This window comes from Ursus maritimus, unplaced genomic scaffold (genome assembly GCF_017311325.1).
Source record: "Ursus maritimus isolate PB19 unplaced genomic scaffold, ASM1731132v1 scaffold_14, whole genome shotgun sequence".
Classification (NCBI taxonomy): Eukaryota; Metazoa; Chordata; class Mammalia; order Carnivora; family Ursidae; genus Ursus; species Ursus maritimus.
Window position 1 is genome coordinate 27,336,363 of NW_024423786.1, and position 14,830 is coordinate 27,351,192.

The 14,830-nt window shown below is 40.7% G+C and overlaps 1 protein-coding gene across 1 annotated transcript in view; it reads right to left on the minus strand.

Annotated features, from left to right (window-relative positions):
- The window catches only part of SYNPR (synaptoporin), a 296,784-nt gene that overhangs the window by 33,938 nt on the left and 248,016 nt on the right, over positions 1 to 14,830 (minus strand). Inside the window, exon 4 of the mRNA XM_040628595.1 lies at positions 10,873 to 11,071. Coding sequence (XP_040484529.1) covers positions 10,873 to 11,071 — 199 coding nt within the window. The remainder of the gene's footprint in view (positions 1 to 10,872; positions 11,072 to 14,830) is intronic.

A 14,830-nucleotide genomic window follows, 5' to 3' on the forward strand; every position in this document is an offset into this window, starting at 1 on the left:
TCCCTTCGTTAAGAATCTCCTCCATACAGGGACACCTGGGTGGCTTCGTAGCTTGACCATTGCACTCTTGGTTTTTGGCTCAGGTCACCATCTCATGGGTCGTGGGACTGAGCCTCCTGTAGGGCTCTGTGCTCAGCAGGGAGTCTGCTTGAAGGCTCTGCCCCTCCCCAACTCATGCACGCACTCTCTCTAAAATAAATAAATAAATCTCAAAAAAAAAAAAAGTCTCCATACATATAACCTAATATGAATCCATTCTCTCCTTTCCAAAGCCCCGTGCCTAGCCCATTCCCAATAACTGTGCCAATCTTTACGGCATGAGTGTTTTATAAAGCTCTGAATGGGGTCCCGCACAGGTGGATCTTCTAAACAGAGATATTAATCCCATGTAGTTTGGTCTTGGTTTTTTTCAATCCTAAAGCAACAATTTACAGAACACGTGGGGAAAAACAAGCCAAGCCAATATGTGGGAAATAGCTTAACGGGGGGTTTAGAAAGAGCCACCAGATTTATGCAGAGGCTTTCAGGAGGCGACTGCAGCCAACAGGGCTGGGCAAAGACTCTTCCGGATCTTGCTGCTCTCCAACCAGCCACTGCCTTGCCATATACAGAACTTCAGCCATTGGCCCCAGGATGAAACTTATAAATAGCCATTCCATTATTGTAAAAACTCGTCACATGGACTTTCTCTATTTTTGTTTTCTTCTTCTTCTGTCTATGGCTGGAGGAGTAATTAATGATCTTGAACTTCACTTACTGAGCCTCAGTGAGAAAAGATACTGGCAAAGGACGAGTACGCAGAGCTCAGCAATGGGGCTAAGCTTACACTGTCATGCAGAGTAACGCCTGTCTTGGGGATTTTTCCTTGGTAATTAAAGCCTGTGCTTCTGCCTACTTAAACATGGCTTGAATTGAATTTTGATGTCCCCTTAGTATCTCAAGTTTCAAAGCAAATGTGTCAGTGGCAGCATCCTTAGGACAAGTTGTGTTATTGTTTTCCTCTCTGGGAAGAAAAAATTCTCTTTGCTGATTCTTTCAGGAGATCTTTTCTCCAATAGTAGTAAGATTGCAGGGTCTAGGGTAGAGTCGAAAGTTGGAATCCAAATGTTCACATAGATCAGAGGTAACTTATGAAGGATATGCTTTATACTGATTTAAAGAAATTCCTTCTTTAAAAATCAGGAAGAAAATTTGGGGGGTTTTATCCTAAATAAATGATTCAAAATATGTGTTAAGATTACAGTGCAAGGCTGATTACCGTAGCATGGCTTGTGAGAGAGAAAAATTCAAAGTCTAACAATAAGAGATGGGTTGAATAATTCATGTTATCTCTATGTAATGAAATATTATATAGCCACACAGATGGAAAGGACTAGAGTTGTTCATAATAATGGATATAAAAGTACTACCAGAGTTATTCCACCTTATTCTTTCTTGGTCCTGTAAATAAATAAATAAATAAATAAATAAATAAATAAATGTCATTAAGCATCTGTGTGCTTAGCTATTTGTTATTTAAACTTCATAATTAACTTTTGATGTATCAGTTCTTTTAGCTTTTTTTTTTTTTACAGAAAAGTTAGACATTATGTATAGTTCAAGATCATTTCATTTGACAAGTATCAGAAACCCACATCAAACCAATAAGCACAAAGAGAAATTCAGCAGCTCATATATCTGGAAAGTTTAGAGTGTACAGTGTGCCTGGCTACAGGTATGGCCAACTCCAGTTGTTCTTTTTTTTTTTTTTTTTTTTTTTTTGGTCCAGTCTCTTTACATCTTTCCCTCTCTTTTTCTCTATATCTAAAATCCTTCATAAGGGATCCAAGCCAGTTTTTATCTGGAGTCACTTCCTTTGTGTTCCCAGGACAAATTTCTTCCTTGTGTGGCTCCGTGGCTTTGATTAGGGTCCTACTAATAAGCAATGGAAATGAAGATGCCCAGCTGGGAGAAAGAACTAAGAGGGTTGCAGAAAAATCCAAGCTCTGGACTTTGTGCCAATTATTTGAAAGTTTAATGAACCATGAGTATTGGTGCGAGGCATTCTTAAACTGCTGAAGCTGTGTGTGTTTGTGAGTGTTTGCTTGTTCTGGAATCAAAGAAATAAACTTAGCAAATAGTAAGGATATTTTTGCCATCATGGGGTGGGTGGGGAGGGGAAGATTTCACCACTTTCAAAAAATGATAGGAGGAGGGTGAAAGTCTGAACCTCATTTCTCAGCTAGATGCCCCCGAACAATCAAATTTCCTCAAATTTCTTCCTGTTACACAATTGTGCTCTTCGCACTCTCCTGCTATTTTTAGACTTGTCAGCTGATAAGGGACTCAAGCTCCAGTTCTCTGGAGCCTGGTTAGTTTAATGGGGTTGTGTTCTTTCCCCTCTTTTCCCTAATGTATGAGATCTGAGTGCCAGGTCGGGGGGTGGGAAAGCCAAGGGAGGGGAACTGAGTGACAGAAACGCCAGACAGTGTGAAACCCCATCTTAGGTTTGATTGCATTTTTCTGTAATGATGTGCAATTTGGAGGCTCAGGAATAAAACACAATGTAAAAGGGGGTTTGATGTCAACAGTGCAACAGGAAGCCTTCCAAGGCATTTGTCAAGATGAGAAAGTCAGTGGAGTTTGCACTTATCCACTTGTTTTTCAGCTGATCAGCCCATTGAGATTTAATAAACACCAGCTACATATAAAGCACTATATGGACACCAGGGTAGATAATAATACAGGCTGATGGAAACAATGGCTCACATTAATGAGCACCTGCTGTTGTTATAAGTGCTTTATGTGTCATAACCCATTTAATCTGACCAATGACTTAATAGGTTAGGAACCACTGTTAGCTCTATGTCACAGGGGAAGAAACAGAAACATGGAGAGGTTCTTTAACTTGTCCAAAGTCACAAGGATGGTGTTGACTGGTGGTACTGAGATTGGGGCCGAGGCAGTCTGGGTACAGATCTTCAATTCTTAACCACTGGCCCCAACTGTTTCCGCATGACAGATCGAGGGTAATAGGAATAAAGCAAAGAGCTTGAAGCCAGGAGCTAGGTATTATTTTGCTCTGTGCCTTTGGTGCCTAGCACAGGGCCTGGGACCCACGAGGACCGAAGCAGCCAAGATCCTTACTCTTGAATCCAAGAAAGAGCTTTGTCTTGGAATAAAAAATGAAACACCACATGAACTTTAGTTCGATCGAAACACAAAAAATAAAAGCCAACAGAGTCTGAGGGTATTGTAAGGAGAAACCAATATAAGACAAATTATTTTTTTAAAAATTGTGGATAGGTGTTATTTGAATAGGGAAATGTGTTGGCCAACTTACACCACTTTGGGAGTCTCACTGAAACGACTTGTAGTCCTGAGATTAAACTAATGCCCCGAGCTAGTTGGAAACATTCAAATTGGCTTAAATTTCATAATTAGAGATGAAGTCCAGAGCAGTAAAAAAGCTCTTGAAGTCTTCTGGGAAAATACAGGAGTTTTTGCCAAGTTAACATCTAAAATTGGTTAAAGAATTGGAACTGGCACTATTTTCCTCTCTAGTTTGTCCACTAGATCAGAAGGCAGAGCTTTGGAGATAAAAGCTACAAAGCTGAGACATTTAGACCGTGTGAGTGTGTGTGTCTGTGTGTATGCATGTGTCTGTGTGTGTCTGTGTGTATGTGTGTGTCTGTGTGTATGCATGTGTCTGTGCGTCTGTGTGTCTGTGTGTGTGTGTGTGTGTTGGTGGTAGCTACAAGAGGAAACACAGGAAGACAGAGGGATTGGGGGTGGCCAACAGCCAGCAGTAAGGTCCACAGACTCAGAGAAATGAACATGAGAAGCAGATTCAGCTAAAAATGAAGCGACTTCTGAGCTGGGGTCAGATAGACCTGAATTGCCTCTGGGGCCAGTAAGCCAGTACAAGCCTCTTAAACCACCTCAACCTCCGTTTCTGCATCTCAAGATTGGGAATTAAAATATGAAACTCAAAAGGTTAGCTTAAGGATTTAAAGAGAAGTGACAAATGCTCGTGCAGGACTTGGCACACGGTAGATACTCGACAGCTGCTGATAGTTGCTGTAAATCGGGGTTTCTCAGCCTCAGCACTGTTGACTCCTTGAGCCCAGTACTTCTTCGTGGTGTGTTGTCCTGTGCACCACAGAACGTTCAGCGGCATTNNNGGCCTCTACCCACTATACTCCCCCCAGTCATGACAATCAGAAATGTCTCCTGATATTGCCAAATGCCCCCCACGAACCGGTTGAGAACCACTATTCCATCTGAGAAAGGGAGCACGGGTTCTCTTGGGTGAGCTGGGCCACAGAGTAGACACATTTCACATTTCAGGTTGTTTTTTAAATCAAAGAAAGAAACACACAAGAAAGACACATTTGGGGCTTTGCCACATTCCCTCTAGGTCCTATTTTTTTCTAACTGAATGATGAGTTCCCTGGAATGAAAGAAAATTTGACAAAAAAGGTTGGGGTTCAGACAGACAAGCTAAACTTGCCCCTGAATACACTGGCTCCAAACAGGACAAGAAGAGCTCTGGGCTCTGGAAGAATCATGCAATTCTTCAGTAGCTCACTGCCTTGATGAAGGGTATTGGACTACAGCTCAGGTCTTTGTTTCACTAGTCAGCTGGAGAAAAATGGCACCAAATAAAGTGGGAATTAACCTTCATTTAAATTAAGAGTTTGCTAATCATAAGACGCTGGAAATGAGCTGAGGATACAAAATGTGATAAAATGTGTAGATGGCGTGCTGGGAACATTTTAAATGGGTTAACTTATTTCCCTTCATCTGCGGTACAATTCTGGAAAAGTATATTTGTTGATGCAAAATGTGTAGCAGTTTGGATAAAAGTTCATTTAAGGTTAGGTCTATACCCTTTTGTACTGTCATCACTTCTTGTCTCAAAGAGTGGGGAGGCAGAAACACACACACACACACACACACACACACACACACACTCCACATCCCAGGTCACACGGTCAGATTCTGACAGGTGTGCCCCTACAAACAAGATACACGCTTTGTGGGCTTCAAATAATGTTATTCTTTTTAGAATCAGATACAATGTTCCTGCGGCAGAACTTCTTACACCATCTCTACTCATCCTCTCACCAACCATCAAGGCTCTGGAGTTGTCCTTAATACTAACCCCCACCCCCACTCCAGGGGAGGGTGCGGCCTGGCCTGTGGGTGGAGGTACACCTCTTCCTCTAGGTTACCAAAGCCCATCTATATACCTCTAGCGGATCATTTCTAGGAGAGTCATAATTATTAAGTAATTTTCTCCACCAGACTGGATGCTCTCAATTTACCCCTCTATACACAGTGCTTGGCCTGTTGAAGACACTTAGTACCTAGGAAAAGGAAGTACACAGACATGTAGTGGAACCGACATAAGAGGAGAAAAGAAAGAGGAAGGAAGGGTTCGGGGGGAAGCGAAGGGACAGAGGTTTCTCAGCAATTCCCCAAGAGCTCGAGGCTGCAGCTCTGATTTCCATCTCTGATTACAGCTAAGAAAGATGTAGTTGGGAGGAGCCAGCATGTGAGTTTCAGAGCATCCAACTCTCTGCCTGCTTCCTGTTGTCCTCTCTTAGTGATGGCGTTAGCCTGCACTTGAAAATTGGAGTCTTATTTTGTTCTGCGGTTAAAAATCTACTTTCCAGTCATCTAATGGAGTGGGGTCCCAAAAAGAGAAAGGTTAATTGGATGGCTCAACCTAGCAGTTGTAGTCTTAGAAGCAGTCCTCAGTCCAGCTCTATCCCTGGGGGAATTGGGGCGAAGAGAGTGTTTGGGGAGCAAAGTAGCATTCGGAGGGCTGCTGGCAATGAAAGGAACATAGGCAATTTCCCTTTATGGGGCTAAGGTCTTACCCAGTAATGGGCAAGACAGTGATTCAAATTAATGGCAATAACAGTGTGGCAGTTAGATGCCGTTACTTTTTCACTTACTGTGTGCCTTTCTCTGTGCAAAGTGCCTTGTAGGCATTAAATTCTCCTTTCCTTTCAGCAGCCCCGTGCCGGGTGTATTATTACTAGCTTCATTCTGCAGATGAAGTAACAGGCTTCCAACTGTTAAATAATAGGTCATGCAGGGGGATTAAAATCCAGGACTCTAAAGCTTAGCCATTACCCTCAAGATCATTGGACTAAGAGTCTGAGTCCTTCTTCTGCCATTCACTTCTCTGACAACAGGCAAGGTTTCTAATCTCCCAGGGACACATTTTCCAACACCTGGTGCTTGGTAAAGAGGTGGTTAATTGAATCTGTAGAATGGGGCTGATTCTAATTGCCCTCCTTCTCTCTCAGGGTTGTTCTGAGGCTAGATGGGAAAATATTTGGAAGGCACTGAACATAAAACAAATGTGAGCCACGACACCACTGTGTGCCTGCAATGAGTGAACACTGCTAGTCCCATAAACTGCCTTCAGTCAACCTTTATGGGAAAATCAGAGCTCGAATAATGCAGCTCTTTCGTTTTCTGCAAAATCTTAAGGTGGATCTTGATTCTCCTAAACTCCTAGAGTAGTTATCTTAACCCAAACCTCTTGTAACAAGGATTTACCAAAATGTGAGATGGTGTTTATTATATACTCATTCTTAGAGCACTCTGTCAGGCCTGTAAGGTATTTTTAAAACTGACTTTACATTAGTATGAAAAAACCTTAAAGCTTCACAGTGTCACTATTTGACATGAGATCTGAAATGGCTCAGAATATCCCGGCACAGAAATCTAGGCAGGAGATGGGCTTTAAAGGTATACTTTAAGGAGCATGACAAAATGATCTAACCAGATATGACATTTCAATTCACAATCACGCCACGATTCATAGCCGTTTCTGCTTTCTGAGAACTGTTATTTATTCATCTGTACAAGAAGGCATGCACTGTATTGACTTACAGTAGCTGGCTGATTCTTCTGGCCCAATTTTCTTGCTACTGTGTTATTCAGCATCATTAACAATGATGTTACTTCTAAAGACAACCATATTTTCGTTTTTACTTAAAGGTGTACCATCTAGTCAAGCATATTTAGTAGAAAAAGATCTTTTTAAAAAATCGCCATTGATAAGCATGGCCCCAGTCTGTCCGTGAAATTGTTCATGACTGCTTGCAAACGTACAGGAATCAGTCCTGTTAATCTGATTTATAATACCCATTGATCCTGGGCATTTTTAAAGCTTGTTTTCTATCACTGACGTCTTCCATGTGCAACAGAGATAAACAGCAGCACGAGCAGAACCCTGAGTTATTCTAGCATCATAGATTTGTGGCAGTCATTCCAGGACTCCGAACAGATTTTGAAGGCAAATAAAAAACGTCAATGGCATCAAATGAGCAGGAAAGTCTAGGGGTTATAACGTTTGGTTTCTCTATATCCGGAGTAAGACAATATAGGAGCCGTCCAGGTGTATAAACCAACTGGTCTTACCCGCCCCCACCCTTCTAATTTCGTAGCACATTGCCTACCAGGAATTTGGACCCTCTTGCATGGTGGGCCCTGGAGTTGGAGACCTGGTTTCAAACTCTCTACTCTCTCTTAGTGATGTGACCTGGGAGAGTCAGGTAACCTCTCTGAGCCTCCCTTTCCTCATCTCTGCATGTGAATAATAACATAAGCCAGGGTCGTTGTGACTGTTAGTTTTATGCATCGTAGATAATCAATACCAGTAGATGTTATTGTTGTTCTTATCACCAACATCGTTACCAACTTCATCCCTTTCCTACACGTTAATCTTATCTATGCATGATGTATAGCCTCATGTCCTAGAGGATTCTGGAATGCGATGGGAAATTGTTCATTTCTAGATGTGAACCAGCTTAAAAGGATACCTGACTTCTTTAAACTACTTGAATGGGTTCATATCAGCATAATGTGGTAACTTTGTGGTTTCATACTAAAAATTTGACGTGGAAAATTACAGAATGAAGGAAAAGAATGTGTGTTTTGTTAGAAACAAAGCAACAACGAAAAAGAATAGATGGTAACAAGAACTGAGGTGACCAAGTAATAATCAGAAGCCATCTTTCTGAATAAATAGGATTGACTTAAAATGGGTAACCATAACTGTTAACACAGCATTTGCAAGTTTTTGTAGGTTGGAACCATCTTCTTCAGATCTTGCTCACAGCGTGGATTTTCTGTAACCTGCTAACTAACCATTAAGGGTGGGTATAATAGCCCACTCTTCGTCCCCCAGCTGTACCCTCATCATGATGGGGTCAGCACTGAGACGGTTTGCCATTTGCGGGTACAATGGCGTCTTGTGGATCCTCCCCAGTCATTCTGCCTCTGTGACTCTTAGGACTCAGGCTCATTTTTAAATTAACTTTCATCTGCTAAGTAATGAGCACATCTGTTTTTTAATATCACAGAAGTTTCATCTAGGAGCCTTTCCTTTTTTATTACTAGAATTATCTCCGCTGCTCCTCCCCTTCTTCCACGATGTAATAAAACAGAACCTACCCAGTGTAGTACACAATGCAGGATTTCATTATATCCTGCTCAATGGGAGAGACTATTTACACAGAGATGAAGTAGCATGCCTTCACCAGATTATTTCATAGGAGGAGAATGTGGTTTTATATAACAAAATGGATCTTTTCCCACTTGGTGAGCAAACTAGCGGAGTCAGCTTCTTCTCTCAGGAAGTCAGGAAATTTCCTCACACTTTAGAATTTTGTAACCGTGTCGACACATACCCAGGAATGGAGGCATGCACGTTGGTTCTGTGGTACGTGTACAGCAATCTCTTTTGTGTATCTTTCTGCACATCATGGGAGGGATAAACCCAAGATGGGTGACTCTCTTTAAAGTATTTTAAAACCATGAAGACTATTAGCTCCAATTTGGGAGAAAATAAAAACAGACACCTGTCCAAAGATTCAAGTCATTACTCTTCTTTTTCGAAGATAACATATTAAAGTGCTACAAATTTGAATTTGGGGGGGTCCTTTCATACTTAATCACAAAGCTATGCAAACAGAGATTTCTTACAGTCACCCTTCAAAATGTGTTTATTTTTAAGTTAAGGTCTCCCTAACATATTGATAAGATTAGATATCTGTAAAATTTTTCTCTCTAAAAGAATTTTGAAAAATTATGTTCTTACTTGTATAAAGTTGACACTAATTTTGTTTTTATTAAAAACCTAAATAGTTCAAAGAACATTGTTTCTGGCATACATATTGATATTTGAAAACATACCCACTGTATCCATTTTTAAATGAATCCAATGGAGTCGTTATTTGATACTATCTTCCATTAAAAAATTAATGAAAAAGTTCCTCTTTAGCAGTTGGAAATTTTAGAACAAATGTTCCTTTTGTTCTCTATGAATTTTTATTTCCATTGTACTTCCCTCACAGAATTATAGTGTATTATAATATTTTTTATACTGGAAAGCATTTTATTGGTCACCCTATTATATTTCTTTGCAACACAAATATGTACATAAGTTTAAATAACTTTTTGCCCATGACTCTAATGCTTTAAGTGTCAAAAATTTATTTGGGGTTGGGTGATATTATTAATAAATATTAATAATGCATAATTGTCCCAAACAACATAAATATATAATACATTTTGATAATTATTAAATTTAAAAAGTAAAAATTTTATTAGAAATGTCTGGGGCTATTTTTTCTATAATTAGTTTGCATATTTTTTGGGGGGGATCAAATCTTATTTATTTCTAGAATGGGCCATGATTCAGCATAAATTCTCTTCCCATTTTTCATCTTGTAGATGTGTTAAGAAACCCTGCTCGCATGAATGAGTAGATGAGAACAGATGGAGTTTTGTTATAGCAATGTCATGAATTTCTTTGAATTTCTTCTGAGTTATATGTCCTGATCACATAGTGGTCTGTCATCAAAAAGTATTTTTTAATGGTCTACCAGCCGATGAATAGATGAACACTTCCAATTTTATTGAAATAAAAAAATTGGGAACCTCCTAATATGCAAAAGAGTACATTACCCAGGCACTAGAATCACTCACTTTTGTTAACACCAACACCAATACTTCAAATGGCCCCTTTTTAATTAGCACCTGAAAGGTTTTGCCTCCTAGCAATGTACTGTGTGGTGATATTTGGGATGGAAAAGAAGGATGATTTTCTTTTATAAAACGGGAGTAGGTAATGAAGGAAGAAGACAGCCAAGTATTTTCACATGCAGGGCATTCTCAGATAAATTTTAGGCAAGTGTACATATGAAGGTTGAGAAATTTAAAATTTATTTCCTTAAAAATTACCCTTACCCACACCTCTGTGCCCCCTGAGAGCTGTTGTGTCCCTGTAGGTGTGTGTGTGTGTCTCCATTGGGATATTCTGGGCTATACTGGTTTCACCTGTGTGAGTCCTTGGACCAGTGTACAAGGAAAAAGAAAGTAGGAGGAGGGTCAGTGGTGGAAAGAGAGAGATTGATGGAGGTGGTGGGGGGCTCAGAGATGGAAACTTCTATGCCCAGTCGATCATGTACTAACAGAACAATGCATTTCATAGAAGTGCAAGTCACACTGTCTAAATAACCAGTGGAAAAAATGGTTGACTGGCTCTATAATGCTGGAATTATAAATAAATCTGCAGTAAGTCTCACTCCTCTTCCCTTGATCTCATGCGATTTCCAACCATTTATTTCAGAAGGGTTTCTAGCAAGTCTCGTGATACCTTTCCAATTCAGGGGCACAAAAGAATGGCAGACATCATGCTTCTGTTTCAGATCCAAGCCATGCGGATATAAAAGAACGTGATTTAAAACAAAAACAAAACCAAAAACCTGCCCGGAGGGCTTGCCTAACTCCAAAGCCCTTCAAGCCACGGGAAAGAAATCCAAAGGGGACAGAAAGAGTTATTACAAGAAGTGAGCCACTTACGATGAGTGGGCCCCGGTTGTTCTCCCGATACTTGTTCTGGAAGAAAATGTAAACGACGGTGGCGGCCAGGGAGTAGAGGAAGGCGAAGACAGCGACCGTGACGAAGAACTCAGCGGAAGACGAGGAGTCACCAGTCAGTGCCAGCTTCTGCCGCTCCTTCCCCTCACAGGTGGGCACCTCAAAGGTCACCTGGTGCAACCTGAAGAGCCAAAGCGAAGGAGACTCTTTACAATGCAAAGGAGACTGAGTGAGGAGGAGCTGTGCATGGACATGTTCTAAAGCAAAGCAGGGGTGACTGGGGAGTTTTACGGCATGCTTCCGTGACAGGTGCATTGAAGAGATCACAGAGGTTACTGCTGGAAATGTGGAAGTAAATATTTCAGGGAAACATCATTCCACTGGGTTTCCCAATGGCTAGTCACTGGAACAGAGGGGAGGTGGGGAGGGAGAGAGAGCCTGAAATGTCAATTAATTACACTCTCTGACATCCTCCTGCCCGAATTCCCCAGTGCTTTCTCATTGTGCTTGGACTCAAACGCTAACTTCTTAACATGACCCACCAGGTCTTACATCAGGTCCTTGTGGCTCAGTCCCGGCTTACGGTCATTTTGTCGACTGTTCTCTTTTCCTCAATCACTCTGTCCCCTGACATTTTCCATGGCTGGCTCCTCGTTGGTATTCAAAAGCCATCTCCTGGGAGAGCTTTTTCCTATTAATCTAAAATAGCTCCTTTCGGGTAGACATTTTCTATCCCATCGCCCTGGTTAACATCATTCATAGCACTCATCACTAACCACACTATCTTGATGATGTATTTAATCACTTCATGGAAAGGGCACGATGACGTCATCTTTCCACAAAGATTTCCATGATGATGGGAATTTGATTTTCTTCTTCTCTGTGTATCCTGAATGTCTGACGCTCGTTAGGCACTCAGTGTATAGGACTTGGAAAAATGAATGGACATTCTTGATTCTGTAAGATGACAGATCGATACTAATTTGACTGAACTTTAAAACTTCTATTTTAGAGAGTAAGTTCTATTAGGAAAGCATTCAGACTCAATATATTACCTAATAGAGAAAAATAAGATTTGGGGGGTAATACTTTCTGCTCAACAAATGACACCTAAGGAAATGTGTTATATGCAATACAGTAGCTCATGATGTGAGCTACGAGGTGGTAAACTATAATTTAATATAGGAGCCAAAATTCTGCTTCATAAGAAATGAACTAAATTATTCCTTGAGTATTAGGGAAGCACTTGGAAATAGCCATAGCAGTGATATCAGCAAAGTACCACTTGGAAACTTATCTATGAAAGTAACAATAATGATAAAGCCATTGATGAACCTGGTAATTTCCCAATTAATACTTAGTATTTTTCTTACTAAGCAAAACTGATTCCTTTTAAAACATTTGTTGTGTAATTCTCTTATACTTTAAATAATAATATAATGATAAAATAGTAATAACAATAGCAACTAACATTGGAGCGTTTCTTTTTTTTCCTGAAAATTTTATTTACTTATTTGAAAGAGAGAGAGAGTGAGCAGAGGGAGGGGCAGAAGGAGAGCCTCTGCAAGCAGATTCTCTGCTGAGCATGGATCCCAACGTGGGGTTCGATCCCACAACTCATGAGATCAAGACCTGAGCCAAAACCAAGAGTCGGATGCTCAACCAACTGAGCCACCCAGGTGCCCAACATTGGAGCATTTCTCATGCACCAGATATTGTGTTTTGTACTCATTATTTAATTGAATGCCCATGGCAAGCCTATGACGTAGGCACTTTATTGCCGCATCCCCCTTGACAGCGTAATGAAATGGGCTTAGAAAGGTTGAGAAATTTGTCCTAGGCCACGTAGCTAATAAATTGGGCAGGGATTTAAATTGGTGTCTGACTCTAGAGCTCGAGTTTTTAACTTCTACATTAACCTGTTTATTAAGTGATGAGAATATTAAGTAGGATGAATGTTTCTTCCAAGTGAAGCTCATGGGCCACTAGCATTGCAATCACTAGAGGCCTTGTTAAAAACAGACATTTCAGGGCCATGTCCTAGACCTACTCATCCAGAATCTCTAGGGACATAACTTCATTGACAACCAGTGCAGGGAAGTCCAGTCCCCCTGAGTTCCCAGTCTTTTTTATTTATTGCTTGACTTAAGAGAGAGCTGTTTACACAGTCTACTCAATCTTGCTTGTGTATACTGAGGCTTCTCCTGTTTCTTGTCAACCAGAAAGGTGTATGGTTCGGTGTAATTCAGGGAAACAGAAGCATTCGTCATGGTTACATTGTAGAGTTCCTTTCCTCCCCTTGCCAGAGATATTAAAATGTTTCTCAATGGTCTGGTCTGTGGGAATGCTGAAAAATGAAATAGCTTTAAAAGGTAATCATGCCAATTATTCTCTTACAGGTGATTTTCAGATAATGTATACCTTTTTCTAATTATTTTATATATGTCATCATTCCACAGATTTTTAGCAAGCAGCTAGTAGTTCATTCAATGGCGAGATGCTGGGGTAGAGTAAGGAGCCTAGGATGGCCCCTGCCCATGGGGAACTTCAAATGTAGAGGGAAAAGATAGGTTTTCTGAGAGGAGCCCGAGGCTACTCTGGGGTGGGGCGGTCAAGGTAAGATTCCTTATGGAAGTGACTTTTAAATTGCCACTTGAAAAATGGGTAGAGATTATTCAGATAAAAAGTTAAGAATGAAAACACAATGAAATATGACTATATATCCACTAGACTATAATGAAAAAGACTGTAAGACCGGAATAACAAGTGTTGGTAAGATTGGGTAAGAATAACAAGATAAAATTGGCATACGAGTTCTAATTAGACAGATTGGGGCTTCCATATAATGCTGGTGGAAATGTAAAATGGTGCAGCCACTTTGGAAAAACAGTCTGGCAGTTTTTCAAATGGTTAAACATAGAGTTAGCATATGATCCAGCAACTCCACTTCCACTAGATACACACCCAAGAGAAATGGCAACATTTGTCTGCACAAAAACTTGTACAAGAATGCTCATAGCAGCACTATTCGTAATAGCCAAAAAGTGAAAACAACTCAAATGTCTATCAGCTGATAAATGGATAGATAAAATGTGGTGCATCCACACAACGGAATATTATCTATCAATGAGAAGGGAGAAGTGTTGAAGCACACTGCAACACGGACGAACCTTGAGAACCTTCTGCTAAGTGGAAGAAAGGACCACAGGTTGTAGGATTCCATTTGTATGAAATGTTCAGGAAAGGCCAATCTATGGGGACAAAGACTAGGCTGGCATTTACCTAGGCTGGGGGTGGTGGTGATGGGGATAGGAGAACTGGGGATGATGGCTAAGTGAGGCAGGATTTTTTTTTTGGGCAATGAAAATGTTCTAGAATTGGCTGTGGTGACGGATGCACAACTGTGTGAACATACTGAAAACCATCAAGGTGTACATTTTAAGTGAATGAATTGTAGAGTGTGTGGATTATATCTCAATAAAGCTGTTAAAAAATAGGTAAGAAAGAGCATGTGCCAAGACCCTGCATAGGCCAGGAACACCGCACATGGGAGGAGATGAACTGTGTCTTGGAAAATTGGAACATGGTAGGAAAAGAGAATGAGTGGTTTCAGATGAGATGAAGAAGACATCAGGGGCCCTCACTGTGGGGTAATGTGGGCCAGGTTATAAATCTGGGTCTTTATCTTAAGATGAAGTTTGGGAAGATTTTTTTTTAATAATAAACAATATACAAAACAAAAATAGCAGGCAGGGCCATGTCACCTGCTGCAACTATTCAGAGATATACACACTTGCTTTCCAGATGCCAGAATCAGCGATGCTTCCAACACACCAGTTCCCTCTGCTGACATGCACAGACTGGGTCTGCAATCTTTGTGTGTGGTGGGGGCAGCCGGGAGAGGGAGAATAAAAGAACTGGGTGGGTTTTTTTTTTCCCC